The 27,617-nt window shown below is 38.9% G+C and overlaps 2 protein-coding genes across 3 annotated transcripts in view; one reads left to right on the top strand and one right to left on the bottom strand.

The window, feature by feature from the left end:
- The window catches only part of PEX3 (peroxisomal biogenesis factor 3), a 36,320-nt gene extending 32,118 nt beyond the window's left edge, over nt 1-4,202 (top strand). Inside the window, exon 12 of the mRNA XM_079146884.1 lies at nt 3,332-4,202. Within this exon, the coding sequence (XP_079003010.1) occupies nt 3,332-3,415 (84 nt within the window). The 3' untranslated portion in view covers nt 3,416-4,202. The remainder of the gene's footprint in view (nt 1-3,331) is intronic.
- A 1,004-nt stretch (nt 4,203-5,206) lies between these two features.
- Nucleotides 5,207-26,092, bottom strand: FUCA2 (alpha-L-fucosidase 2). Of its 2 annotated transcripts, none has more exons than XM_079146875.1 (7): nt 25,793-26,092; nt 23,205-23,392; nt 20,555-20,894; nt 17,838-18,048; nt 17,412-17,602; nt 11,440-11,548; nt 5,207-5,344 (listed from the first exon to the last, which is right to left on the bottom strand). In XM_079146875.1, the coding sequence occupies exons 1-7, from the start codon at nt 26,011-26,013 to the stop codon at nt 5,216-5,218; spliced, it is 1,389 nt and encodes a 462-aa protein (XP_079003001.1). In that variant the 5' UTR covers nt 26,014-26,092; the 3' UTR covers nt 5,207-5,215. The 2 variants fall into 2 exon arrangements, with proteins under 2 accessions (XP_079003001.1, XP_079003000.1); XM_079146874.1 differs by lacking the exon at nt 5,207-5,344 and adding an exon at nt 8,757-9,753 and having other exon boundaries at nt 25,793-26,090.
- Between the last annotated feature and the right edge of the window lie 1,525 nt (nt 26,093-27,617).

The following is a 27,617-nucleotide window of genomic DNA, read 5'->3' as shown; positions in this document are numbered from 1 at the left end:
TTGAAGTTTCTAGTGTGACCAGTAGGCCATTCATTTTGATCAATAAGTGGGAAATACAACCAAATATAAAACATCATCATCAGCCTTAATACCTAAGTAATTTTATGTACTACATTTTAATTCTGTATAATCAGCTGGGCACAGTGGTGCACAGCTGTAATCCCAGTGGGTTGGGAGGCTGAGGCAAGAGGATCACAAACTCAAAGCCAGCCTCAGCAGCTTAGTGAAGCCCTAAGCAACTTAGTGAGACACTATCTCAAAATAAAGTATAAAGGACTGGGGATGTGGCTTAGTGGTTAAGCACCCTTGTGTTCAAGCCCTGGGACAAAAACAATAAATGAATTCTGCACAATTAATAATAAAAACAAAGGGTTCCAATCTAATAAGCTTAATATTAGTGTTTAATATCATTTTTCAGTGTGACTGGACATTGATTTTGTTTATATATTTGACCATCGATTTAAAAGGCTTCCACCTTCTTTTATGAAAGTATAATTTGAGTTAAAATACCAAGTGATCTCCTATACTTTTATTTCCATTTATTTTCCATAAAGTGTTTGCATTGATTAGAATGTTAATGTACTTAAAATTAATACTTTCAAATTATTGCTACTACTTCAGTCAAAAAGGTACATAAGGAGATACTCTTGTGAGAATGCTGCAGGACAGGGATTGGCAAACTCCATTAAGGACCAGACACAGATTATTTCTTATCTGAAATGCTTGGGACCAGAGTGAGTGGTTTGGATTTCAAATAGTTTTTGGATTTTGGAATATTTGCATATACAAAATGAGATATCCTAGGGATGGGACCCAAGTATAAGCACAAAATTCATTTATGTTTCATATGCATATTATACACATAGCTTGAAGATAATTTTAAACAATATTTTTATTGCACCTGCCTTTTGACTGCAGTCTGTCATGTGAGGTCATGACCTGTAGGCCATACTTTGCTGATTCCTGTGGTAGAAGATATTAGGATGATAATATAGCTGGGAAAGGTAGGAAATTGGACAAAATCAGAAAACAATTAAGAAAACTAGTTTTTCTATGCTGTTTTCAAATAACATAAGAAAAGAACATTTATAATCTATCATTTTTTTGTTGTTTCTTTTTTGTTATTTGACTAAAATATCTGACAAGAACAATTTTAGTGGAGGAAAAGTTTATTTGGGGCTCACAGTTTCATAGATCTCAATCCATAGCCAGTGGGCTCCATTCCTCAGGGTTTGAGGTGAAGCTGAACGTGAATGTCATGGGCAGAAGAGTGTGGCAGAGGGAATGGCTCACATGATGATCAGGAAGCAAAGAGAGACACTCCACTTGCCAGATACAAAATATATACCCCAAAGGAATGCTCCTAATGGCCCACCTCCTCCAGCTACAACTTGTCTTCCTTCAGTTACCACTTAGTTAACCCCATCAGGGGATTCATTCACTGATTGGGTAAAGGGTCTCATAATGCAATCATTTCTCCTCTGAACCTTCTTGCATTGTCTTACAATGAGCCTTTGGGAGACACATTATATCCAAACCATCACACAGTCTGAACCAACTCTGTATGGTAGAGCTGGGGTCTGCTGTCTGTAAACTTTGAGTCAAATCTGGCCAACCACCTACTTTTGTTCTGTTGGATGACAGCTGTGTTCTTTGGTTCACATATTGTTTGTGACTGCTTTGCACCACAGTAATAAGTATTTCTCAAACTTATTGATATACCTCTTCTAAGATTAAAAAACAATCAGTCCACCAGTGTTTAAATTGTTTTGATATTTAAGTAAAAAAAAAACTATATAAACTTCTTAAACTTTAGAAATTTTTCATAACTCAAAAAGGCACATTTTTTCATTAAAATTTTTATCTAAACTACAACAAACACACCTTACTAAATATAGCCATTGGCTACTAATTCATTGTTCCAAAGTGAACATGGCCCTGTCTGCTACCATTCATGTTTGTGGGCATTCAATCTGCTTCTTCACCTGACCTCCTGGGCACTTTATCTAATTTAACTATTCTGAAACCTTCATTTGTATCCTGTGAGTTACTGGTATATGAATTGGCCCTCATTTGAAAGAATTTGTCTGTTCTTCTCTAATTACCTCTGTACTTTTCTTATTTACTCATAAGACTCAAAGTACTGTTACTTGGAGCCAATAAGAACATAAAAATACAAAAGACCTAAATTCTAGTATACACTGATCTTCCAAATGATCCAATGTGTGAGTTTTCTTTTAGAGTTTCATAGAAATTAAAACACAAAATTCCCTCTCAAATTCTTCGGCCCTGAAAGCATGTCTGTAAATCCTGGTTTAAGAAATATTGATCTAAAACTGTTTCATTGAACATCCAGACTGAATAGTTGAAACTAGTGGGAGAATTTAACCATGAACTAATTGAGATCAGCACTTGCCTAAAGTGCACTTGGGTTTCCTAGTACTCGGGAGAGAACACAAAGGCTAGTTCACTACCTGTGTCTTTGACACTTTCAGGGGCTTTAACTTGGAATGGACCCCTTCTTAGAATCATGTCTACAAATGCAGGCAGCAAAAATGCTTTTTAAAAAACTTTCATGCAAGTTTTTAAGGGTCACCAATTCTATACAGTTTTCAAAATACCTTTTAAAATATAATTTATTATGTAGCAATATTGTTGCTAGAAGCATTAAATGTCAAGATATGGAAGTCTAGTAACTTATATAATGTAAAATGTAAAAATGCATGTGGTTTCTATTGATGACAAATGTGTACATCCTGCTTAATATTGTTGTGTTTTGTTGCCTGTGTTCATATTTGAAGGAAATGCTAGATTTTGAGTTAGAGGTTAATAAAAAAACATAAAGGTATTTTTTCTTTATATTCACAAACCCCTGAGGTTAAGAACCTTTGCTCTAACGTGTAAATAGTTGGTTTGTACGTGTGTGTATATAAAATACGCACCTACTAAATATACACATTGTGTTAGATTATTTAGAAATATACCTCAACCGTGTTATGTCAGCTTCCAGCAAACAACAACTTCAGTCTTATAACTTTATTATTGTAATCATTTATTCAATAGTACCTGACATACATTTAAATTTATACAAAGACTAAATGGGACTTTTTTTCCCTAAATTACACTTGAATACTTGCACACCATATTTCATATAACAACTCAAATATTTTCTAGGATTTATTCAAGAAAAAATATTCCTTTCCTTGAATGGTCAACTGCTTGGCTTTCATATCACAAAACTTAGATCCAAATTCATTACTTTATTGCAGAAATGAATTCAAATTACCTATACTTTTTACAGGTTGTAATGTTACATTGTTCTCTTTGTTAGGATCTGTTGATGATGGAGCAAGTGAAAGACTTTGCTGCTAATGTGTATGAAGCTTTTAGTACCCCTCAGCAATTGGAGAAATGATTTTTGCTTCAGGAAAAACTACAGTGGGATACATTTACTTTTAAAAATACACCGAGTTAATCAACTATACCTAGAGTGACAATTTGTTACAAAATGCCTAATAAAAATATATTCTTAATCAAATTCTTCATTTCATAATGAAATAGATTTATTTGGCATCTTAATATATTTTTTTAAATTCATCAACAGACCAATTTTTGCAGGCATATCTAAATGTATACACAATGCAAATATGAGAATTGTTCCTAGTTTATTACATCAGGGATACTTGATCCAAACTGACTAAAACTAATGTAAATACTTTTATATAAAGTATGAAATGCTATGTACTTTGGCATTAATATGGAGGAAAAATCTGTTCAGGAAATAAGCCTAAAATGTTATGAAGTTTGGAAAATGTGCTGTTTAATCATACAGTTCCTTGGACTCTGAAGTAACCAAGAGTAAATCAAACTTTTCTCCAGTTACCCTTCAAAGGAATAAATTGTTTCATATATTCCTTGGTGGAGGGCTTTTCTTCTTAAGGAAATCAGTGAATTTTAACAACTATGATCAGCTATTTTTTTTCTTTGCTATTTCTTTGCAATATTTTCTATGGCTATGTTAACAAGCCTTAGAAGGTTACATATTGATTCACAGGCTCAAATTGTGTTGATGCTGTTCTACTCACAGGTATTATTAACTGCATAATTTTATTAATTTGTATGTAAATAATTTTAATAACTTACTTTGTAATGATTTTGAGTACAATGAATCTTATTGCAATAAACTATTTTAATAAAACATAGTTTTGTTAATATTTTACTGCCATTATTTGTCCCATAGTATTTTTACTGTTATTTTGGAAGAGCAAAAGCATGCTCATTTTACGGTTCATTTTCACTGCTAATATAGTTAGTTTACTTTAACTTGTTCAGAAAAAAAAAATAGCATTATCTTCTGAAAAACAAATGAACACATTGTCTCTAGTAAGTTTATAGTTCTGAATTTAGAAGGGGAATTATGGCAGAAATAAATGAATCATTATGTATTGTTAGTGTATTAGATATATTTTTTTAAATTTTTTTAGTTGTAGATGGATGCAATACCATATTCTATTTATTTTTATGTGGTGCTGAGAATCAAATCCAGTGCCTCACATGTGCTAGGCAAGCACTCCACCACTGAGCCACAACCCCAGCCCCTATATTTTCAATAATAGATAATTTTAAATAACATCATTTATGGCCCTCTAACATAACATATTATGTAGTAAAAGGCAGAAAATGAATTGTGAAGTCTCTTCTAGGGCTGGCTAAAGAGTATGTTTAGAATGTTTTAAAAAATGGAAACAGGTATAATTGAGAAGAGGGAATAGTTCTTTTCAAAGTTCAACAGAATATAATGTTATTATTATTCCTAATTGAGTGAAAGAAAAATTGCATTTTGGATAGTTAGGGAACACATGTTATAGGGCATGCATGTCTTCCAGCAATATTTACCCAGGATTTCATCCAGAGAAAATTTAAGAACAAACAGGGGTGGCCTTGTAAGGACAAAATTTGATCACCTGAAAATTCTTACCTGAAATCGTCTGCATCTGTAGAGTTATGGCTGTTGGGAAGATAACAAGGTAAAACCATGCATATTTAATTGTGTTGGGCATTACCAATTTACCTGTCAGTAATACTAGAGCCCCTTTGTCAGAGACACTTAGTGTGGTTAATCTAAAAACTGATTTGAAACAGTTTATCACAAATATACACATATTTTAGACATTTGAGCTTAAAGTATTTATATTTTAAATATAAATTTTCTAATTCAGTAGAATGCCCCACTGAGTTGGGGCATTGGTGGCGGAGTGATTAGCAGAGCTGTCATCCAGAGGAGGTCCACCGCAGGTGATCTGTAATTCTTTCCTGTACAAATCACGTGCATTTCATTACATGGCTGTGAACCAGAGGAGCAGAATTTTTGTACATTTTTACTATAATTCCCTCCAATTTTTTAGTACTCTTTTTGCCTACACTTAACAAGTAGTTTTTTTTAAAACCTGGACATTTTATCTGTTCTTTCTAAAGTATTAAACTTGGCTCTCACAGAAACTATATCTTTTCACACTCATCAACTAATAGTCTTATTAATAAAAGTTCAACTTGCATAATCAATTTGATAAGCATATTAGTTTCCCAGGGCTGCTATAACAAATTACTATTAACTGGGAAGCTCAAAACAAAAGATTTGGTTAGAATTCCAAAATCCAAGGTACAGTAGGACCACACTCCCATTGCAGGCTCTAGGGAAGATCCTTCTAGTCTTCCCCTGCCTCTTCCAGCCTTTGGTGGCCTCACACATTCCTTGATTTATATAGTAACATAACCCTAATCTCTGCTTCATCTTCATAAGGCATGTGTGTCTTTGTGTCCTTTTCTAAAGTCTCTTTGAAGGATACTGTCATTGTATTTGGGACCTACCCACATCCAATATGTGCTTGTCTCAATCCTTAATTACATCTGTAAAAACACCATTTCCAAGTGAGATCATGTTCATAATTGTTGGGAACACTATTCAACCCATTATAGTCACATACTCAACTAACCTTTGGTTTGTACTTATTTCAGCAAGTGGAAATGGATGTTCTTAGCAAATAAAAGCCCTGGGCATCAATCTGTGTACTTTAACAAGGAAATGGAGAGCATCAGTTAATCTACTGAGATGATTAAATGGAGATTACTTTAAACTGCCTCTATTTCATACTTTCAAACTTGCATAAATATGCTTGTTATTATATATGTATAAAAGTTGGATATGGGCATTTATTTTGTTTGGAAATTAAGCAGGAAGATTCTTATCTAACCAGGTTTTTCACTTAATCAAAATGAAATGAAGGTTTGTTCTAATGAATATTTATTTGAATAGTCTTACCTTTATGAGCAGTTACATTGCTTCAATATGGTGCTCAGAAGAAAGTGAGATAAATCTTATTTTTTAAATGGCAAAATCAACATCAATGTCTACATTAGTCAATCTAAAAATTCGCCTTTAATATATAGTTCAATTTACTCTACCTTCAATGTTTAGTCATTAAAAGTACACCAGAAGGGGCTGAGTTGTAGCTCAGTGGTAGAGCTTGCCTAGCACGTGTGAGGCATTGGTTCGATCCCCAGCACCACATATAAATAAAATAAAGGTATCATGTCCATCCACAACTAAAATTAAAAAAAATAAATAGGAGATATTTTTTTAAAAAAAAAGTAAATCAAAAGTTACTGAAATTCAAGTAAGGCAATTTTGTGCCTATGAGTACTCTCGGAAAAGGATTAATTCCTAGGAGGATAAAAATTATTGGGTTAGATAGTTGAAAGGTCACTTAATCCTTGCCTTCTATGCCTCAGATCACTTTGAGAATTTGGAGTGTTTTGAATCCTTGTTATAATACTAGTATAACTGTGTTCTACCCAAATTATATTCACCTGGAACCACTGAATATGAGCTCACTTGGAAATGGTATCTTTACAGTTGTAATTTACCCAGTGGTACTACATTTCACATATAAGCAAGATATACCTTAGATAAATCTAAATTTATGATCCTATACTTTTTTCTATGTAGTCTGGTTATTGGCAAAACATCAGCACCTCTGGATGCTGAATTTTTTCAAGTGGCCCCCTCATTGCTACTCATTTACTAAACCCTGTATCTAACTATGATTTCCTGAACTAGTCCCATTTTTACCATAGCTTCATTTTCAATTTTAAGAGGTAAAGATGGGAAGGTGTTCCAGTCAGGTTTTTTGCTGCTGTGACTGAAAGACCCAACCAGCACAACTGTAGAGGATGAAAAGTTTGAGGGCTCACAATTTCAGAGGTCTCAGTTCATAAAAGGCCAGCTCCATTTCTCGGGGTTTGAGGTGAGGCCGAACATCATGGTAGATGATGGCAGAGAAAAGCAGCTCATGTAGTGATCAGGAAGCAGAAAGAGGTCACCACTTGCCAGATACAAATATATACCCCAAAACCACACCCCTAATCCCCACCTCCTCCAGCCACACCCCTACCTGCCTCCTGTTGCCAACTGATCCCAGTAGGGATTAATTCACTGATTAGGTTAATGCTATAACCCAATCATTTCTCCTCCAAACCTTCTTGCATTTTTTGCACATGAACTTTTGGGGGGAATACCACATCTCAACCAAAACAGCAGAGAAGGAACTTAAACAATTCACAAGTTTTGGGCTCAAAAATAATTTCCTCAAACAGATGTCCCTACTTTTGCATTAAGATTATTGTTGATACCATCTGGTTTGGATTTTGTTTTATCATTTTCTTTTGTTTGTTGGTTGGTTTCTTTTTTGTTTTGTTTTTCTTCACCTAATGATTGGGATTATGAAAATCTACAAGGAGTAGATCTCAAACAAAATGTTCATTGGGATTTAGGACTACTGAAATATTTACCCACATAAATGCTTTGGCATAACTTCAAATATTTAATTATTGCAACTGAATTCCAGCTACTTGGGAGGTAGAGGCAGGAAAGTCACTTGAGTCCGGAAATTTGAGGCCAGTCTAGTCTAGTGAGACCCTGTCTCAATTCAACAGGGAAAAAAAAAAAAGGTTGTTTCAAGAACTTCAGCAATGAGTAACTTAAAAAAAAGTTCTCAACCTCGACATGTTTTTAGGAAATAAATATAATTAACAATGTTTTATCTCACTATTTGAAGGATTTTTTTTTTAACTTGTCTGCATTTGACTGTAACAAAATGAAGCCCATAGAATTTCAAATAAAGATATGGCCATATAGAACATATTTTGTTGAGGGGAATGAGTTCTTTAATAAATTTTCATTAAACTTACATTTAAAAAATCAGCATTATTTTTGACTCATTCTAAGAGTATATCTGAATAGATGTCCTAATTTTCAACTAGGTTTTTCAACTTCAATTTGCTTGAAGGCAAATAAACAAATTTAAGAATTTAAGTTGGCCTTCAAATTAACCCATTTTCAAAAACAGACCCCCACCTCCAATCTCATAGTCTTTCTAACCTCCCCCCACCAAAATTAGAAGACTATGTTCTAAAATATTAATAGTGGCAAATCTGAGCAGCAACTTCATCTTTGAGCATTTCTCTTTTAAAATATCTATAATGAACACGTATCAGTTTTATAAATAAGATGGGGAAAGACTATTACTGGATATATTGGAAATATAAATTGAGCCAAATTTATTAAATACCTGTATTGTATGCTAGGGCTGCTGTAACAAAACAAGACACACGCGCGCACACACACACACACACACACACACACACAAATAAATAAAAAATAAAAAAAAAATAAACAACAACAACAAAAAAAAACAGTCTAGATGGCTCAAACAACAGAAATTTATTTTCTCACAGTTCTGGAGGCTGGAGGTTCAATATCAAGGTACTGGCAGATCTAGTTGATTTGATGCTTCTATCCTGGGCTTGCAGATGGTTACCTTCTTGCTATGTTTTTGTTTGTTTATTTGTTTGGTTGGTTTTTAGGGTACCAGGGATTGAACCTCAGGGGCATTCAACCACTGAGCAACATCCCCAGCCCTATTTTGTATTTTATTTAGAGACAGGGTCTCGCTGAATTGCTTAGTGCCTTGCTTCTGCTGAGGCTGGCTTTGAACTTGCGATCTTTCTGTCTCAGCCTCCTGAGGATTACAGGCATGTGCCACCGTGCCTGGCTCTTGCTATATTTTAACATAGCTTTCTTCTGTGCTCTTGCATCTCTGGTATCTTTCCCTTATAAGGACACCAGTCCTATCCAATTAGAGCCCTACCCTTATGTTCACTTAATCTTAATTCCTCTTCATAAATCTCTATTTCCAGATTAGTCACATGGAGGGTTAGGACCTTCAACATAAGAATGGGGGGCAGCAACACACAATTCATAGCACCACCAATTCCTAGCAAAACTAAAACAAAAATTTATTCCACCTCTGACTCACACTTGGAAATGAATTCAATGTGAAGAGAAGAAACTTAAGTGATAAAGTGCACTGAGAGGTTAAAATAATAACAGGAGTAATTTAGGCAATGAGGGAGAAAAGGAAGAGAGGGCTGTGTTGTCTAATTACTTGATTTTTCTTGATCAGTTTTACGTTAGCTTTCCCCACGTGGTATAATTAGAGACACCTAACATTTCCTAGTGTAGAGCTGGCTGACGCGCAGGCCTCTCTGCCGCACTCACATCACATTAGTTATTGCAAGAGCCCAGCCCCATTCGCAGGGCATTTGAGGAAAGCTTAGCTGTGGCAGTTCTACCGTAATGCCATCTGGCTTTGAAGAAATCCAGTTAAGTTGCTGTCCATGTCCCAGTAGTTTTACCTGAAATTAGAAACATGCAAAGTCTCCAGATGCTTCTCACTCCGATCCACCCACTTTCTTTGGGGAAGGAGTGATTGATATTTGTAACCCAGTACCATTGACAGAACTTACATTTTTACCTTTAGTGAGTCACAAATTTTAACTCAATTGAGTGAATACATCTATCTTTTTCCTTTATTACTCTCAAGAAGAAAATAAAAGTGTACAGAGATTGGGGGAGACAGAATCATAAAGCTTGAATAGAGTGTCCAAGGTGGGGAAATGCCAAAGAATCAGATAGAAAAAGACTGGAACCAGTCTGTTCAGCCAAGGCCTGCCCAGCTCTTACACTAAATGTTTGGAGAAACACTCCATTCTTTAGCCCCTGTTCCTCCCCAGATTTTCCAATAGTCTCCACTAATCCATAATATAAAAATTTAATCAGTTACTGCTGTAATTGTTTTACAGCCTTAATCTTAATTATACTAAGTGGATTAAACAAGTTATTCCCTACATATTCTAGGAGTATTTTGAACCATAACTTCATCAGATGGATTAACATAAGAACAAAATCCCCTACTTTTATTTATTTATTTTTTTTTGCTGTCAAAAAGCCTCTCATATGCTAGATCAGCAGTCTACCAAGAAAATATTCATCAATAGCTTTGCATTAATGGACTTTTAGGCTATAACCCTTTTTAGTTTTATTTTGAATCAGGATCTCATTAAGCTGGCCAGAGTGGCCTTGAATTTGTGATCCTCTTGCTTCAACCTCCCAAATAGCTGGAATTACAGACATGCACCATCACGCCCAGCATCTCATGCATTTTAAAATCATGGTATTAACTGGTACCAAAGAAAACATAGATAAAATTAAATAATGTCATATCCAGACTTCAAAGGTGTACCTAAACTTTAGATGTGAAGTCCATCTTCTTTCTGTCTGATCAACCATAGTGTTACAAATGAAATGTGGTAAGTGATAGCAAGAGGCTCATTTGGACAACTCTCCAAAGGAATCATCAACATCTTAAGAATAAGCCATAAAATATATCAGAATGGACTGGCCATCAGAGCTGGTGGTTACAACAGTTAAATTAAGATAGTAGGGTAATAACCAGGCACGGTGGTACATGCCTGTAACCCCAGAGACTCGGGAGGCTGAGGTAGGAGAGTTGCAAGTTCAAGGCCAGTCTCAGCAACTTAGCAAGGAGGGCCTTTGCTAAGCAACTTTGCGAGATCCTGTCTCTAAATAAAACATATTTTTTTTAAAAGGCTGGAATGTGGCTCAGTGGTTAAGTGCCCCTGGATTCAATCCTGGGTAGAAAAAAAAAGTAGGTTCATGACATCTTAAATCATACATCATATGTATTCTGGGCCAGGGTGTCAGAGGAAGCACCTGAATTTCAATTTTATGAAAAGATCAGTAAACTTGAACAATGCAAAATGACTAAAGAACTGTGTCTATTTTATATTAATATGTATGGAGATAATGTATCTGTTTTCTAAGTTTAGTTTTCTTAGAAAAAATTTCAGAAAAATTTTGGCCAAACATTTGCAATTGATGAAACTCATTTCAAAGTTACTCTTATTAGATATAAGAGGAACATACATAAGGCTCCCCTTGAAATTAAAACAAGTTATGATCTCATTAGGATATTTAAGTCAGCAATTGAAAGGAACAATAAAAAGGAAATTTCCTCTTACCTCTGTTTCCCCCAGGATACCTTTGGGTTGACCAAGAAAGAGCTTTCCTGAGGTAGGCCACTTAAGGAAGATGGCATAGACTAATTTTTCCCTAGGTTTAGATGTATACCTGGTTCAAAGAAAAAAATAGAAAAAATAGTAACAAGTTAAATCCTACATTTCTCCTTATTTATGGGTCAGGTCTAGTACTATTTTAGAAATAATTCCATGTGGTAAATATTTACCAAGCTGTCCACTAATAAAAGGGAAAGAGAATAGCCCCCTCGTAGTATAAATAGCACTTCTCTCCATTCCTCCAATATTAACATGAAGTTCTTGGGAGAAAAGAATGTTCTCTGGCTAGTGCTCTTCTCAGACTGCTCTCATGGAGCTGGAAATGAAGGATGGGAATGAACAAAGTAGGTAGAACACAAGGGCTGGATGGCTTTCCACCTGCTAATTCAAATCTTCCCAGACATGCATGTGCCAACTGTTGGTATTGTGTTCAGTTAGGGATCCAAGGAGAACAGTACTCAGCTAGTTTATAGTGAAAATTTTAAATCAAGACTTCCATTTTGGACATACAGCTTTAGTATACTCGTTACTATACTATCCAAGTGGAAATAGACATGTGGAGAGGTCTTCAATAGGTCATTTGAAGCCAAGAAAATGGATGAGATCAACTTGGAAATTAAGAACTAGAGAGAAAATTTGAAGCCCAAGGAGTAAGCCACAGGGCCTCCAAGATTCAGAAGTGGAAAAAATCAGGCGGGACCAACAAAAGAGATTATAAAGCAACTGCCAAGCGGTACAATGAAAACCAGGAGAAATGGCAGTCAACTGAGGCAAAGGCTGCCAAAATGTTCAGAAAAATGGGAGAGTGGGAATTAATCACCAGAGGCGACAGGGGACTTGGTAACAGCAATTATGAGGAGTACAGGTAGTGGAAGTCTAATTACAGTGGGTTCAAGAGAAAAACCAGAGCAGAAAGTTGGAGATTCTCTCAAGATGTTTTGCCCTAAAGGAAAGAATGAGTAGGTATCTATAAACAGAAGTAGAGTCAAAAGGACTTTTTTTAAGATGAAAGAAATAACATGTTCATATGCTGATGAGAATAGATTTAGAAAAAGGGGGAACTGAAGATGCAATCCAAAACTACTTTGAAAATCTGTACTCTAATAAAATAGAAAATCATGAAGACATTGACAAATTTCTAGAGACATGTGACCTGCACAAATGGAATCAGGAGGATAGAAAAGTTAAACAGATCAATTTCAAGCAATAAAACTGAAGATGCCATCAAAAGCCTACCAACAACAACAAAAAGCCCAGGACCAGACGAATTCCCAGCCGAGTTCTACAAGACCTTCGAAGAAGAACTTACACCAATACTACTCAAAGTATTCTATGAAATAGAAAAGGCAGGAATCCTTCCAAACTCATCCTATGAAGCTAGTATCACTCTGATACCAAAACCAGACAAAGAAACAACCAAAAAAAAAACTTCAGATCAATATCCCTGGTGAACATAGATGCAAAAATTCTTAATAAAATCCTGATAAATCACATACAAAACCATATTAAAAAGATAGTGCACCATGATCAAGCGGGGTTCATTGCAGGGATGCAAGCCTGGTTCAACATATGAAAATCAATAAACATAATCCATCACATCAATAGCTTAAGGACAAGAATCACATGATTATCTCAACAGATACAGAAAAAGCATTTGACAAGATTCAGCATCCATTCAAGTTCAAAACACTAGAAAAGCTAGGGATAGTAGGAACATACCTCAACATTGCAAAAGCTACATATGCTAAACACAAGGTCAACATCATTCTAAATGAGAAAAACTGAAAACAGACCCACTAAAAACTGGAACAAGACAAAGATGCCCTCTTTGACCACTCCTCTCCTACATAGTCCTTGAAACCCTAGCCAGAGCAATTAGACAAAAGAAAGAAATTAAAGGGATATGAATAGGAAAAGAATAGCTCAAACTATCCCTATTTGCCCGGATGTGATCTCAAAAAAAAAAAAAAAAAAAAAAAAAATCTCCATCAGAAATCCTCTAGAACTCAGTTGAATTCAACAAAGTACCAGGATATAAAACGAACACCCATAAATCAGTTGCATTCCTATACACCAATGACAAATCAGCTGAAAAAGAAAACTATTCCATTCACAATAACCTTAAAAAAGAGTTGGGGAATCGATCTAACAAAAGAGGTGAAATATCTCTACAATGAAAACTTCAGAGCACTAAAGAAAGAAATTGAAGACCTTTGAAGAAGGAAACATCTCCCATGTTCCTGGATAGGCAGATTAGGTAGTATGGCAGTTTAACAGTGTCAAAATGGCCCTACTACCAAAAATGCTGTACAGATTTAATGCAATTCCTAATAAAATTCCCATGACCCTCTTCATAGAAATAGAAAAAGCAGTCATGAAATTCATTTGGAAACATCAGAGGCCCAGAATAGCTAAAGCAATCAATCCTGAGCGAGGAAAGTGAAGCAGGAGGCATCACAATACCAGACCTTAAATTATTCTACAGCGCTATAGTAACAAAAATGGCATGGTGTTGGTACAGAGTAAAAAAGGGGAATTGCTACAATAATCCTTAAGTATCTGATTCAAGATGGAATCCATAAAACAAGGATTAAGACTGGGGCTGTAGCTCAGTGGTACAGTCCTGGCTTCGCACGTGTAAGGCCCTGGGTTAGATCCCTAGCACTACAAATGAACAAGCAAAACGTCCCCAAGAACTGACCTTAAATCAAAGTGATATAAATTGACACAGTACATGTGTACATGTATTTCTAGTGACGTTATCTGTCTAGGGGCAGCCATGGATATGTGGAACTGAACTTAACCAAAGCTAATGTTCCATTAAGTGAATAAAACAGAGAGAGACTAAGGAGCTGAGGGCATGTGCAATGAATTAATTGCAGCAATGGGCCAGAGATCTGACCTGGATAAGGAAGAAAAGAAAACTTGAGAGGGCTGAGGGGTAGCAAAGGTAGAACAGACAAGATCCCTGGGAGAGAGGTCACACAGCAAGTTAGAACGATGAGTAGAAACAGTAAAATCATGAAGAAGTATTCTAAGAACTGTTCTGGAAAGAGGGATAGTGAGCCAGGGCTGAACTCTCAAAGGATTTCAAGGTTTGACCTGGGAGTCGGCAGATGACCATAAGCAGAAGGGGGGTGTGGGGCAGGCAGGATGCCCGGCTGAGAAGAGCTCCAAGAGCCAGGGAGACCAAGGGTCACTTGGGCTAGAAGGTGATGGAGCCAGACACTCAGCTTCATAGGTCACATTAAATATTTTGTCTTTTTAGTTATCGAAATATGTTGGGGGCTGTGCCATGTTGGCGGCGCCTGGATGGCGCCTGATCACATCGGCAGCGAGGCGGTTAATTGACATAAGCACACTCAGGTGATTTTCTCATCCACGCACACAATGTATGCGCATGTGTTCTCGAGCACTAATTGCCTGCTCGGAGCATCTCGCCTAATCTTTGCATAAGAGGCATGGCCCTGCTCTCCGCCTCCTGGAGGTGATATAAGCGTAGGCGGAGCGAGACAGACACAGCAGCCATTAGCAGAAAAGCAGCTAGACGCGCAGCAGCAGCCAGAGGGAAAAACACGCAGCAGTAGCTAGTAGGGACATACGCAACAGCAGCCAGAAGAAAGGAAAAACAGGCGGGGCAGCAGCAAGTAGGGGCAGCGGCAGAAGGCAGATCACAGAACGGAGAACTGAGAGGCATCACTAAAACACCTTAGGTAGACATGCCCTTAGTTCACAGGATGCAGGACTTTAAGGCATAGCAACTCTCTTCCTCTAAGCTCTAAGCAAAGCCTGTCCTTCTCTCAAGGTCTCTCTTAAGCAAAGTCTCTCTGTCTCTGATAAGCAAAGTCTCTCTCTCTCCTCTCAAAGCAAGTAAACCTCATTTCCTCTATCCTCTATAAACAAACAAGCAAGAAAGCAGTGCACTAAAGAGAAAGATAGAAGTGCCTCGGTTTCCACTCCACCACCCATAAGACCCGTGCAAGTTGTTGCTGCAGGCGGTGACAAATATCCATGGATTTTGGAACCACAAAGAGTCAGCAACAGAAATACACTCTAGATAGAATAAATATCAATGTTTGTGAAATTAAAAGTGCAGAAGCAAATTCTAAAACTAGATTTAAACTATCTGTAACAGGAAGAATTGGCACTGAGTTCTTATTATGGCTTCTCCAAGATGCAACATTTATAAGAAATTTTACAATTATTTGCCTCTGTATAGATTGACTTACTTATTTTCTTCAGTGAGTTGACTATAGGTTTTAAGTTGTAAGTCAATTAAGATTGAACAAGTACATTTAGTTTAATCTTCTGATTCATATTTGATAGGCAGTACTCACTTAAGTGCACAGGGGTGCAATTTTAGAACTTCGCTGACACTGCATGTATGTATACATATGAAGGCCTCACATCAAAAACCATTAGGTTCGCAGAGTGATTTGGGTACTCATTGGCACACAGAAACTTCCCAAAGTCAGAGAGAAGCTTGAGGAAAAACTTTTACAAAAATATTAGTTAAAGAAAATTAAGCAAGTTAAGATAGTTTTAAAGAAGCATCAGGTTTAGATTTATTAGCATAATATAAACAAGTAACACATTTTTAATCAATAAGAAGAATGCTGTTTTGGGCCAATTTTTTTCCAATTTTTTTAATTGCAGTAAGGTATAACAAAATTTATCATCTTAAACTTTTTTAAGTGTATAGTTCAGTGTTATTAGATACATTCATAATGTTATACAACCAATACCACCCTCCATCTCTGTAACTCTCTTGAACTCATTAATCACTTCCCATCTCCTTCTCCCCCAACCCCTGGCAACTACTACTCTAAATTCTGTCTCTGAGTTTGACTACTCTAGATACCTCTCAAAATGGAATCACATGGTATTTGTTTTTGGTTTATTTTATTTTCCAGAGCAACAAGAATGTTCATCTATGCATAGTATACATAGGAATTTCCCTCCTTTTCAAGGCTGAGTAATATGTAGATACCACAGTATATGTACATGACATCTTTTCTTATCCATTCATCTGTCAATGGACTCTTGGGTAGCTTCCACATTTTAGCTATTATGAATATAATTCTGCCACGAGCATAGGTATACAAGAATTCAGTGGTAAAGCACTTGCCCGGCACATATGCAACTGTGGGTATTCTACCTAGAAGTAGAATTCATGGATCATGGGTTGATCCTATGGTTAATTTTTGGAGGCACTGCCATATTGTTTTCTACAGTAGCTGTACCATTTTCCATTCCCTCTAACAGTGCTCTGGGTTCCAATCTGTCCACATCCCATCAACACTTACTTGCTTCTTATTTTTTAATAGTAGTCATCTTAGTGGACATGAGGTAGGATCTCATTATGGATTTTATTTGCATTTCCCTAATGATCAGTGATGTTCAGTATCTTATCTTGTGCTTGTTGGCCACCGGACAAATTCAACCAGTATAGCTGTTGTCTCAGTAGGAGGACAGATACCTGGGGTCTCCTACTTGGCCATCTTCCCAAAAGCCTCTGTAATTTGGCTTTTTTCTCCTCCCTTGGATATCTCTTGCTTTCTAATACTGTAGGATGTAACATCTGCAGAAGTTAGAATTCACTGAAATGATTCAACAGTAAGTAATCTGTTTTAGATTAACCACTCAACATTTTCAACTTCTTTGAATGGCTTACAATCTTATGAGAGCTGACAACTTAGGGCTAAAGTTTGTCCACCACTAGAAGATATCTAGAATTTGAAAAATATTAAGTGTTCAAAAATATACTGATTCTTCTCCTTCTCTTTGTATTTGAGTGAAGTTGGAAAGTACTTTGGATGGGTTATCCTGTTATTCCCTTGTTATCCTGCTCTTTTTATCTTTGAGAAATTTAAATGCCTTCTTCTATCAAATGGTACTTGGTAACCAGAAGGACTTACCACACATCTGGGGTGACACTGTCGTTCTGGGATCGCCAAGTGTGGGTTTCATAAATGGCTTCCCCATTGACCTTTAGCCAGGTCCCCATTTGCCTTAATCGCTCCTCAAAAATTGCAGAAATGGTGCCATCTAGTGTGGGCCCAATATTCATCAAAAGATTTCCTCCGCATGCAACTGTTTCCACAAGTTGCTAGAAAATTAAGAATAAATACAGTTCTTAGGTTAAAAAAAAAATCCATCTTCCATGTGTTAATACATTGTAATTTTCTATGTACGTTTAGTCACTATCTGAAAGAACAAACGGAGACATAGAATAATACCCTGAGTTTGTAGGTCATTGAGCTACCCCAATCGTAAAAAATCATTCCTACACAACCTCACTATTAAGAACATGACAATAACAGTCATTAGACACTTTACTGTACCTTCACCAATTCTTCAATTGTAAGATAGTCGCCAATTCCAGCGTCCCTCCTATAGCCCCAGGAAAACTTGTCTATTGTCATACAGTTTTCCCACTTATGTGGTAAAAGGTGTCCTGGGTTATATCGATCACTGCAGGTATAGTAGCCACCATGCTTACAGATGCAGCCAGCTCCCCAGCGATCATTGGTGACTACTGTGTTCCGAACTGGGCTGAAATGAGAAGTATAATTTTTTTTTTCAAAGAAAAAGTGTCTTATATGCAAAAAGAAATGTCACTGAAAAAAGGTCTAGCTGAAATTCCCTCCTGAAAAATGACCACAGCATGACAAAGTGGGACCCCTAAGGTTCTGAAGTCAAATAGAGCTGGGTTGATTGGAGTCCTCCGTCAGCCTTTTAGCTCCAAGTCCTGGAGCAGGTTATCTCCTCTGAATAACCAACTGCCTCATTATTACTAGAACAAAAATAATGGATGTAAAACAGCCCAGTGCCCAGCACATACTGCACGTCTAAGCGCATTATACTATTATGTGAAGCTCTGCCTCCCACGCTGTGAATGGCAGCCCGAACTAGATTTATACCCAATATATTTTTCTCTAATAATCTCAAGTGTATATTCTAGCCTTTCTCTTCTAATTGTGCCTAAAAATGAAAAATCTCAGAAAAATCAACTGTTTAAATCATGTGAAATATCCTCACAACATGTCTTATCATGACTGGCAGTTCACAAGAGGAAACTCAATGCACTTAAAGAAGGCAGTTTTTTTTCTTTTGTCATGTAGAATACATTTAATCATTAATAACATCTTTACTCTCTACTGTTTCATTTAATGCATTTTAATACAGCTCATAACAGGTCTTGGTGTCAATTTTTTCAGATCAAGTCAGATACAACTCCTTAAGCATACTTAAGGTCACTGCCCCCTCTCCCACGCTAATGTGAAAAGTTTGTGCTGTATCAAGAACAAATGTTCCAATCTTCAGCACATCACTGTCATGACAACTTGGATGTGTCCTGGGAGTGGGTGGCTTTTGTTCTGAGAACATAATCCTGGTGTAGATGTAACTGAGATGTGACTTGAATTCAGAAAATGATTTCCATTGTTTTCAAAATATTTGTTACAGATGACAGAAATTCCCTTGCTAAAGATGAAAATCCTCCTCCTCTACATTTAGCACCTCCAAGGAAGCAGTTTTGATTCACAAACCAAAGCAGATGGCTTCCAGTCTTTTCCCTTGGAAGGAATGCCTGGAAACACTATCATTTTGGGTATCAAGAATTTTCCAGAACATGTATTTACGTGCTTTGTGGACCCAGGAAGTAAAAGCAGAAGGCTTCCTGGCTTCATGGCACAGCATCTAGTGCTTTCCAAAAAGTAAATGTGGTGCCCATGGTCCTAGCCCAATGGAGGAGTTCAACGAGAGCTCCCAGTTCACACAGGACAGGCCTGCACATGCAAGGAAGTGAAAGGAAAGAAGAGGAAGAGGTCGCAATGCTGACGACGACTGCAAAGAGGACGGGCAAGGCTGACTCAGACAGGGTGGTAAGGTGGGAGGATAAAAAGAAGCAATTAGAGGAAAGGAAAAGCACGTAATCAAAACACATGGACCATAGCACATGGACCATAACAGACCAGAGTCGTTGATTAAAAGAAGGACCCACAAAAACAATACTTTAAAGTTCTTGATCCTGTGATTCTTAGTCTGACTTCAAAATCACACAACAAAGTTGTCTTTGGCTCCGAATTTGTTTACTTCTGATAATTCCAAGTAAATATCGATACAGCTAATAAGCATTATTTATGATTTCCTTCCTGATAAGGGACAGACCTGAGTGGTAAGAACAGGAGGTTAAGGGAATAATTCTTTAAACAGGTCCTTCTGTGCTAACCTCCAAATGTTTTCTCTTTTAAAAAGCTATTGCAGGACTGGGGTTGTGGTTCAGGGGTAGAGTGCTTGCCTCGAATGTGTGAGGCCCTGGGTTTGATTCTCAGCACCACATATAAATAAATGAATAAAATAAAGGTCTATCAACATCTAAAACAAATATAAAAAAAAAAAAAAAGCTATCACATGCCTGGCTTAAGTAGTCAGGATATGTCTCAGCAAACTACCTGTTATCTGAAGAAGAAATGCAGGCACAAAATGTCATAAGAAGAGTACAAGTAACTCTGAAGTAAGGGCACTTTTATGACCCTTATACAGACCTGACCCCGGAACTCAAGGAGATAAAGATCATTCCTCCTAAGCATAAAATCTGTAAGAACAGATTCAAAATAGAATCAGTCAGCATTGTCCAAAGTGACCTATGGTTGTCATGGCACTGGGGACTTGAAGGTCTGATATAATCCTTGCTGGGGTGGGACTCTGGAAACTTTCCTTGGAACCCCCAGTAGAAGTGGATGGCAGGAGATGCACACTGTCCCTCTCCTCTCTAGGAGGACCCACTCTCTCCCCTTCCCCTTTCCTATTGCTTCCAAAAAACTCATGCCTGTAACTCTGAGCGACATGTCTGAAATCTTTCTGACTTGATCACAGAATAGGAATTTGGAGAAGGGGTCTCTGCACTGCCTCAGTTTTTTGGCAGACTCCAACCCTGTAGCACTTTTCATATCACAGATGAGCCTAAAAGGAAATATATCAAGAAGTATGTGAATTTAAATGCGATATGCATATAAGGAGCACCTGGGCAATCACAGTCACCTAACAGCACACATACCTTTCATTGTACAGCCAGGCTAAGAAGCTTGTGCTGTTCCAGTAGGAATCTGGTGCCCCTCCATCTCCATCCGACCACAGAATCTCAGGCTGGTACCTTTTCACCAACTCATAGAGCTCAGGCAACGTCTTAGAAACTGGAAAGTGTTGCTTACGGAAGGAACTGGATGCATCTTCAAGGAAGATCGGATGAAACCATTCAAAAAGGGAATAGTACAGTCCAAAACGCAAGTCAGTTCTGTTCCTGATGGCCACTTCAAGTTCCTTGACGATGTCCCTCTTCGGTCCCTCATCTACGGCATTCCAGTTCCAGGAATATTCTGAACCCCACAAAGTAAAGCCTGAAGGTGACATTAAAAAGCATCATCAATTTTACTTCAGTAAATTTCCACCATAATAATGCCCAAACAATGCAGATGTAATATATAAATAACTATTTCAACAAATGACCACTGTTTAGCAATTTTTTTCACAATATATATTCTTTTCTTATAAGAGAAACAAATGAGAATTTAAACAGGGTGGAACCTAGATCTTTAAAAACATCATTTGGGGTACACTGTAAGGTCTGCATCGTGTGATCTCTCTCCAATGTCTTTCCCCTTAAGACTTTGAGATCCTTGAGGGACAGTATCATGACTATCATTGGCTTCACTATGCCCAACTGACTGCTGGCACAGGGTCAAAGCAAAATAATCAACAACAGCAGAATGCTCCAAGAGGACACCTTCCACATCCACAAGCTGAACAATGACCACCACTGTTTACGATGAGGATCCCGAGATGCATTCCTGCAAGTTTCTTATCTGACTTCTCATCCAAACACAAAGGTAAACTGCCTGGTTGTAGGATTTTATCATAGTATGATTCTTAGAACACTCGGGATCCATGTGTAGTGAATCCCCTTGAGCTTGATAAGTCATTTAACCAACAGGCAGAAAAGACACTACTTCCAGTAGTTTCATGCTACCCACCTCATCCTAGTCTATACTCATAAGCTTAGATGTTGCTTTTTAAATCACCCAAAAGTGAATAATTTACCAATTAAATAGTTGAGAAAAATAGTGTACCATTACATAAGCATTTTGAAATAATTCATATTTTAACAGGAAGTGGCATTTAGATTGCTAGTTGTTCTATATAAACATGTTCAAAGAGAGATATAAGCTGAAATGCTTAAGAAACAATATGAAAGACTCAAACACACTTAGATGGAGTCAAGAAACAATATGAAAGACTCAAACACAGTTAGATGGAGTCACAGGTACCCTGTTACTGTTCCAGTCAAGCCTTAGAGAGTCTTTGAGAACAGACATTCATCAGACACCTTTGGTGATGCACTTTACTCTTATAAATTAGGACAAGTATTAAGATTGAGTCTCTTCAGATTTATTTTAAGGAGTTTTTAAAATAGTTTGCACTTATTCCAAAGATGTTCATGGTAAACTTCAGAGCAGTGTTAATATTTGAGGTCTTAACTCAAAAATTTTCGACTTAACAGACCCTAATGTCAGGCAGTACAGTAACCACTTGGATCTTTGACTCAGTATTGCCACCATAAGCTCACACAGTTATGGTTCCTCCTGAGACCAGCAGTGCATTTTCCATTAAAAAAAAAAAAAAATCTGACAACATGGGTCCTTGAGAATATATAAAGGTGGGCTGTGTCATCTGTCCTCACAATTTAAGATTATTGGTTGATGGTGGTGGTGGTATTGTTTTTATAAGCTCACTATGTAATACTTTGTGCCATAGAGGTTGGAGAAGATCCTAGATATTAGGAAATCAACATGATCTCAAGCAAATACACTTAATAAATATCCATCTCAGCAGGAGAAATATCTGTAAGGAAGAATAATGAAGCTAAAGACTGTGGTCTGGGGGGAAATATTCTAAGATAATTCCAGAGTTTTGGTCCTCCCTTCCTATGTCCTTTGTTCTCTTAGAGAAAACAATGAGGCAAATTTTCCTTTATCAAGGCAAAGACAGTCATGCAAAGTAAACTACCTAATGAATTATCATGCCTTTGGGACCATAATAATTTGCTGATGTGTCCTGGGTCTTATGGATACTGAGTGATAATCGTTGGAGTCCAGCCTGTTAGTGTAGGATCACGGTGTTCTCTTTTAGACATTCCTCCATGAACTATTTCTAGGCACCCTTACAGTTCCATAATCCTTTTCCCTCCAGGTAATCTGTATTGATCACTAGTAACTTATCCACCATTTACACCATTTGGTCACCTAAGAGTTAGCCAAAAGTACAGTCAGGTATATCAGTAATGAGGCAAGAACGAAGCAACACAGACCTCATGGTGCCTTCACAGAATGTATTCAGAGGAAAGAAAAGTAAGTAGCAATTCCGATCAGAAACTTTCACCTGCCACTCTCATCCTACTTCAGATAGCTTTAGGTGATGCTGGAAAATAAACGTGCATAGAACAAACTGTGGCCATCTTGTTCTGTGGAGTATGTGATCTGTATCCCAACTGCCTCTCAATTTAGGTGGAACACGTGGTCCTTAAATTATAAACAAATGCCAGTCTCTACTTTGGAGAAAACTGATCTCATAGGGATGACCTTGGTTTAGCTGTTTCTTCAAAAGGAATGACTTCTCGCTTCCTAGGCACTGTCGGCACCGGCTATGCTTACCTTCATGATGTTTGGAAGTCAAGACAACATATTTGGCCCCAGAGGCCTGAAGAATATCTGCCCACTGGTTTGCATTAAAGAATTTTGCTGTAAATAGTGGTCCAAAATCTTCATACTTAAAATCAGGAGGGTAATTATCTTTCATAAAGTTCACAAACTTTGGTCTCTTTTCCTTTTGCCAATACCACCTGTGGGAAAAGAAGCAGGAGCACATAAACAGCACAAACATAACCATTTGAAATAATTGCTCCAGTTCCCTCTAAATCTCCCCTTTCCTCAAAAATTGTCCAGATCCTCTTCACTTCCTCATCAACTTGACTTTGAATTAAGGAAAGCTGATGTAAATGAAAACTACCCTCTCATTTCCCCTCTATGCCCCTGTGAAATCCTCTCAGCTCTGAAATTAAAGCATTCTGGACAACCCAGCTAGCTATTTTCTTAGTTCTTCACTTTTAAATCATACCACCTAGTATGGTCTTTACATATTAAATCCTTTGTAACATAAGAGACTAAGGCTCCAAAAGAGAAGATGACGTGCCTAAAACATAACATGCAGAAAACACATTTGGGGGAAAGAAGAGAAAGAAACACCAGTAAAATTAAGAAGATGCTGTTTTTAACAAATTATCTCAGGCCTCAAGGATTACTTGTCATATTCATTCATTCTGAGCAACTGTATACTGAGCCTAAACTGCTTCCACAAGGCTACATAAGGAAATGTACATCTAAAACATTTGAGATCAACCCAACAGTAACTATCCTCACAAAACAGATGCCTGCCCATCTCTGACCCATCTTCAGCCTTGTCAGTCATCTCCTTTTGTAAGAGTACTTCCACAGGATAAGCAAATGCACCGACAGCCCTGCATGCCCTGCAGAGGCTCTTCTGGCTGGAAGACTTCGCTGCTGACCATGATACATAGCAAGTACCACCGTCCTGTGCCTGGCCCAAAGCCACATGCATATTCTCCAAGCTTCCACTGCAGCTAGGACACACAAGTGAGAACTATACTGGCCGGTGGTCCTCCTGGGAAAGGCAGCCCAGGGGTTTCTGAGACTGACTTCTTTCCTAGCAAAAAGGCAAACTGGCCTTCCTGCCTTGGGGCAAGGTTGCAGGCTGTGTGAGTTTTTGATCTGGCCATTGTCATGTGATTCTGAAGGGTCAAGCCCTGGGACAGAGGCTACATCTTTGATTTTATCAATGAGCCAACTACTTCTAAACTTCTTATTCTGTGAGGCAAAAAAGTCCTATTATTACACCATTTACCTGGGATTTTGATACCTCAAAGTGAAAATACCACTACCCATTCATGGTGTAGTTTTACCTTTTGTTTTTCTTCACTTCTCTGTTTTTAGTTTTTAGTTTTTACTGCTAGTGATTGAGCTCAGGGTCTCCAGCATGCTACTAATGATGCTATACTCTCAGTCAACATTTTTATCTTTTAAGTTGATCTATAAGCCTGGCACAGTAGCACAAGCCTGTAATCACAGCAACTAGGATTCCTCCTCTTGAGGCAGAAGGGTCAAAAGTTCAAAGCCAGCCTAAGCAAATGGAAAACCTGTCTCCAATTTAAAAAGAAAAAGGGTTTGGGATGTAACTCTGTGGTAAGAGTGCTCCTGGGCACAAACACCAAAACTACAAAAGAAATTGGGACAATCAGAAAACTGAACACAAATACACACACACACACACACACACACACACACACACATTCATGTACCCACTCAGTTCCATTGTGAAAAGCTGCATACTTGAAACACTTAACCAGAAAAGGCATGTGTAACCATTTATAAGATCACATGCACTTTTTGATATAGATCTCAGAATGAAAATCTAACACGTTTTTGTGCAGCACCTTTCATATGGCAGCCTACTAACGATGTGAAGGGGTTTTGTCCTGTTTTTTGAGACGGTCTCACTAAGTTGCCCAGGCTGACCTCCACCTCCCAATCCTCCTGCCTCAGCATCTCAGGTGGGTGCACACCATCCATCCCGCCCTCCTTCCGCACACTGGTGTGCTGTGTTAAAATGATCTCAGGTATCATGCCAGCAACTTTTACAGACGGTTCCAGCCAGGCAGGGTGGCACACTCCTGAGATCCCAGCGACTCCCGAAGCTAAGGCAGGAGTCCCCTGGGAGTTCCAGACCAACCTGGGCACCTTAGTGAGGTCCGGTTCGAAAACAAAATCAAAAGAAAGACGTTTCGCATATCACAAGCGGGTTTTAACAGGACTTCAAGGCCCAGTGACAGAGAGCGGGCAGGCAGCCGCGGGACAACAATGGGACGTGGGTCTGAGTCAGGGTCTCCCCCACAGACACTGATGTTTCGGGTCCCTCCATGGCACACGCAGTGTCCTAACTCTGTAAGCGCAACTTTCCAGGAGGTGAGAAGCCGGAGCCGCGGACAGTGTCTGGAAACTCGCGGTCACGAGGAAGGACAGTCCAGTGCTCGCCCAGCACCAGGCGCTGCCAAACGCTGACCCCGGGCAGGTGAAACTCCGCAAACAGGTGCGCTGGGGCGTGTCCGGGGTCGGTGGGTGAGCGACAAAGAGGAGCCTGCGGGAGACGAGGCGGGCGGCGCACTCACCAGAACCACTCGCTACCGAAGCTGGGCACGGAGAACACGCCCCAGTGGACGAAGACGCCGAACTTGGCCTGGTCGAACCAGGCGGGCAGCGGGCGGGTGTCCAGCGACTCCCAGGTGGGGTCGTAGGGCGCGGCGCAGCTGGCGGGGCCGGGTGGGGGCGGCAGCAGCAGGAGCAGCAGAGGGAGCGCGAGGCGCGTGCGCGCCAGCTCCGGGGACAACATGCCCCCCGGGCGGCGACGACCCGGCCTGCAAGCTCCGGCGGCCGCTGGAGCGCTGTACTTCCGCCTCTCCTCCTCCTAAGTAGGCTCTGACACTGTCACCTGACCATGCAGGCCTCGGTCAGATGACCGGCTACCCTCTCCCAGTGAGTGGGGAGTGGCTGCTCTGGGGCCCTTGGACTCAATCAACCCAGGAGGGCTGCCCGGTTCACTTGCATAACTAAGAAGGCCAGTTGTTACTTCAAAGCCAGCCCCCAGACTGCTTAGCTAAAACTCCCATTCTGCTTTGAGAAGAAAAAAGTTAGTGTGAATCAGAGACCCGTGACCAGCAACTCTGCCCTCGATCTGATATTGATAGGGGACAGACAGGCATGAGTGGTGGAAACATGAGATTAAGGGAACAAATCTATAAACTGGGCCCTCTGTGCTGACCCAAATGCTTTCTTTTCTACCTGTAGCCCCACCTGGCTTAAGTCAACAGGATATGTTACATTCCTGGGCAAACTACCTGTTACCTAAGGAGAAATGTAGGTATAAAAAGTGATAAGAGGCCAAGTGACTCCGAAGTGACAGACCTGACCCCAGAACTCAGGCCTAAGTACAAAATCTGTAAGAACGGACTCCAAATAGAAGCAGTCAGCACTGGCCAAAGTGACCTGGAGTTGCCACAGCAGTGGGAACTTGAAAGTCTGATATCATCCTCCTATCCGTCAACGGTCCAGTGGTAGACCTGAGAAGGACTCTCTGGAAAGCTCCCTGGGATGTAAAATGAAACTGGAGGGAAGCAGGGGTACACTGCCTCTTTCCTCTCCAAGAGGATCCACTATCTCAAGAGTGTTCCCCTTTCCTCTTTCCATTCCTTCTAATAAACTTCTGCCTGTAACTATGAACCACGTGTCTGAAATCTTTCTGATTTGATTCCTAGAATCAGGGTTTAGGAGACTTCATGCCGTTTCAGTTCCTCAGAAGGCTCCAACTCTGTAACAATATGACCCTTACAGAAATAACCAGAGAGGTCAAGGTGACCTGACCCACTCTGGTGGCTGCCTCATGTCTCCCAACCATGTACTTGGAGGCAGGAGTCTTGGATGAGTCACACCCAGGAGGAACTCAGAAAGTAACCTAGATTGTTCTTAGCCTCTGCATTTACCCCAGACTTTCTGTATATGTAAGAACTGTGGCTGCCAAACTTAAATTTGTATCATGAAGTCCCAAGAGTTTTAGGGTCAATTGATCTGGAATAGAGTCTAAGAATTTCCATTTCTACCCACGAGTCTGATGTTGTTAGTGGGTAGAGCAAACTTTTCTGAAAACTACTCATTAGGAAACAAAGTGATCTGAGACAGGTGACACTTGGAAAATAAATGTTTCAGAAGTCTGCAAGCTGACTTGGGGAAAGGACCCAGAAACTTGGAATAATTAATCAAGGGCCTGCTTCATAAGTTTACCTCTCCCTCCTCTTACGTATCTTCAGAGTAGAGCCAGAAAGAATCCTCCCTCCTTCTGCCTCTGCAAAAATTTTCCCCTTTGATGGGTCCATCTAAATGCCACCTCTTGCGTGCTTTCTGCTTCCTGCTTAACTCTCAAAACATTTTATGCACCCCCAG

This window comes from Sciurus vulgaris (genome assembly GCF_902686455.1).
Source record: "Sciurus vulgaris genome assembly, chromosome: 7".
NCBI lineage: Eukaryota > Metazoa > Chordata > Mammalia > Rodentia > Sciuridae > Sciurus > Sciurus vulgaris.
The sequence above is the reverse complement of the archived record's forward strand: the minus strand, read 5'-3'. Positions and strand labels throughout refer to the sequence as shown.

Bases quoted from the DNA above. Each gene is read 5' to 3' on its own strand.
- FUCA2 (XM_079146874.1), bottom strand. From the start codon at position 26,013: ATGTTGTCCCCGGAGCTGGCGCGCACGCGCCTCGCGCTCCCTCTGCTG. The intron at 18,049-20,554 runs GTATGTGTGCTG...TTCTCATTTCAG, and splicing joins GCCTGGCTGTACAATGAAAG to CCCAGTTCGGAACACAGTAG. The intron at 17,603-17,837 runs GTACAGTAAAGT...TTAATTTTCTAG, and splicing joins CAATTGAAGAATTGGTGAAG to CAACTTGTGGAAACAGTTGC.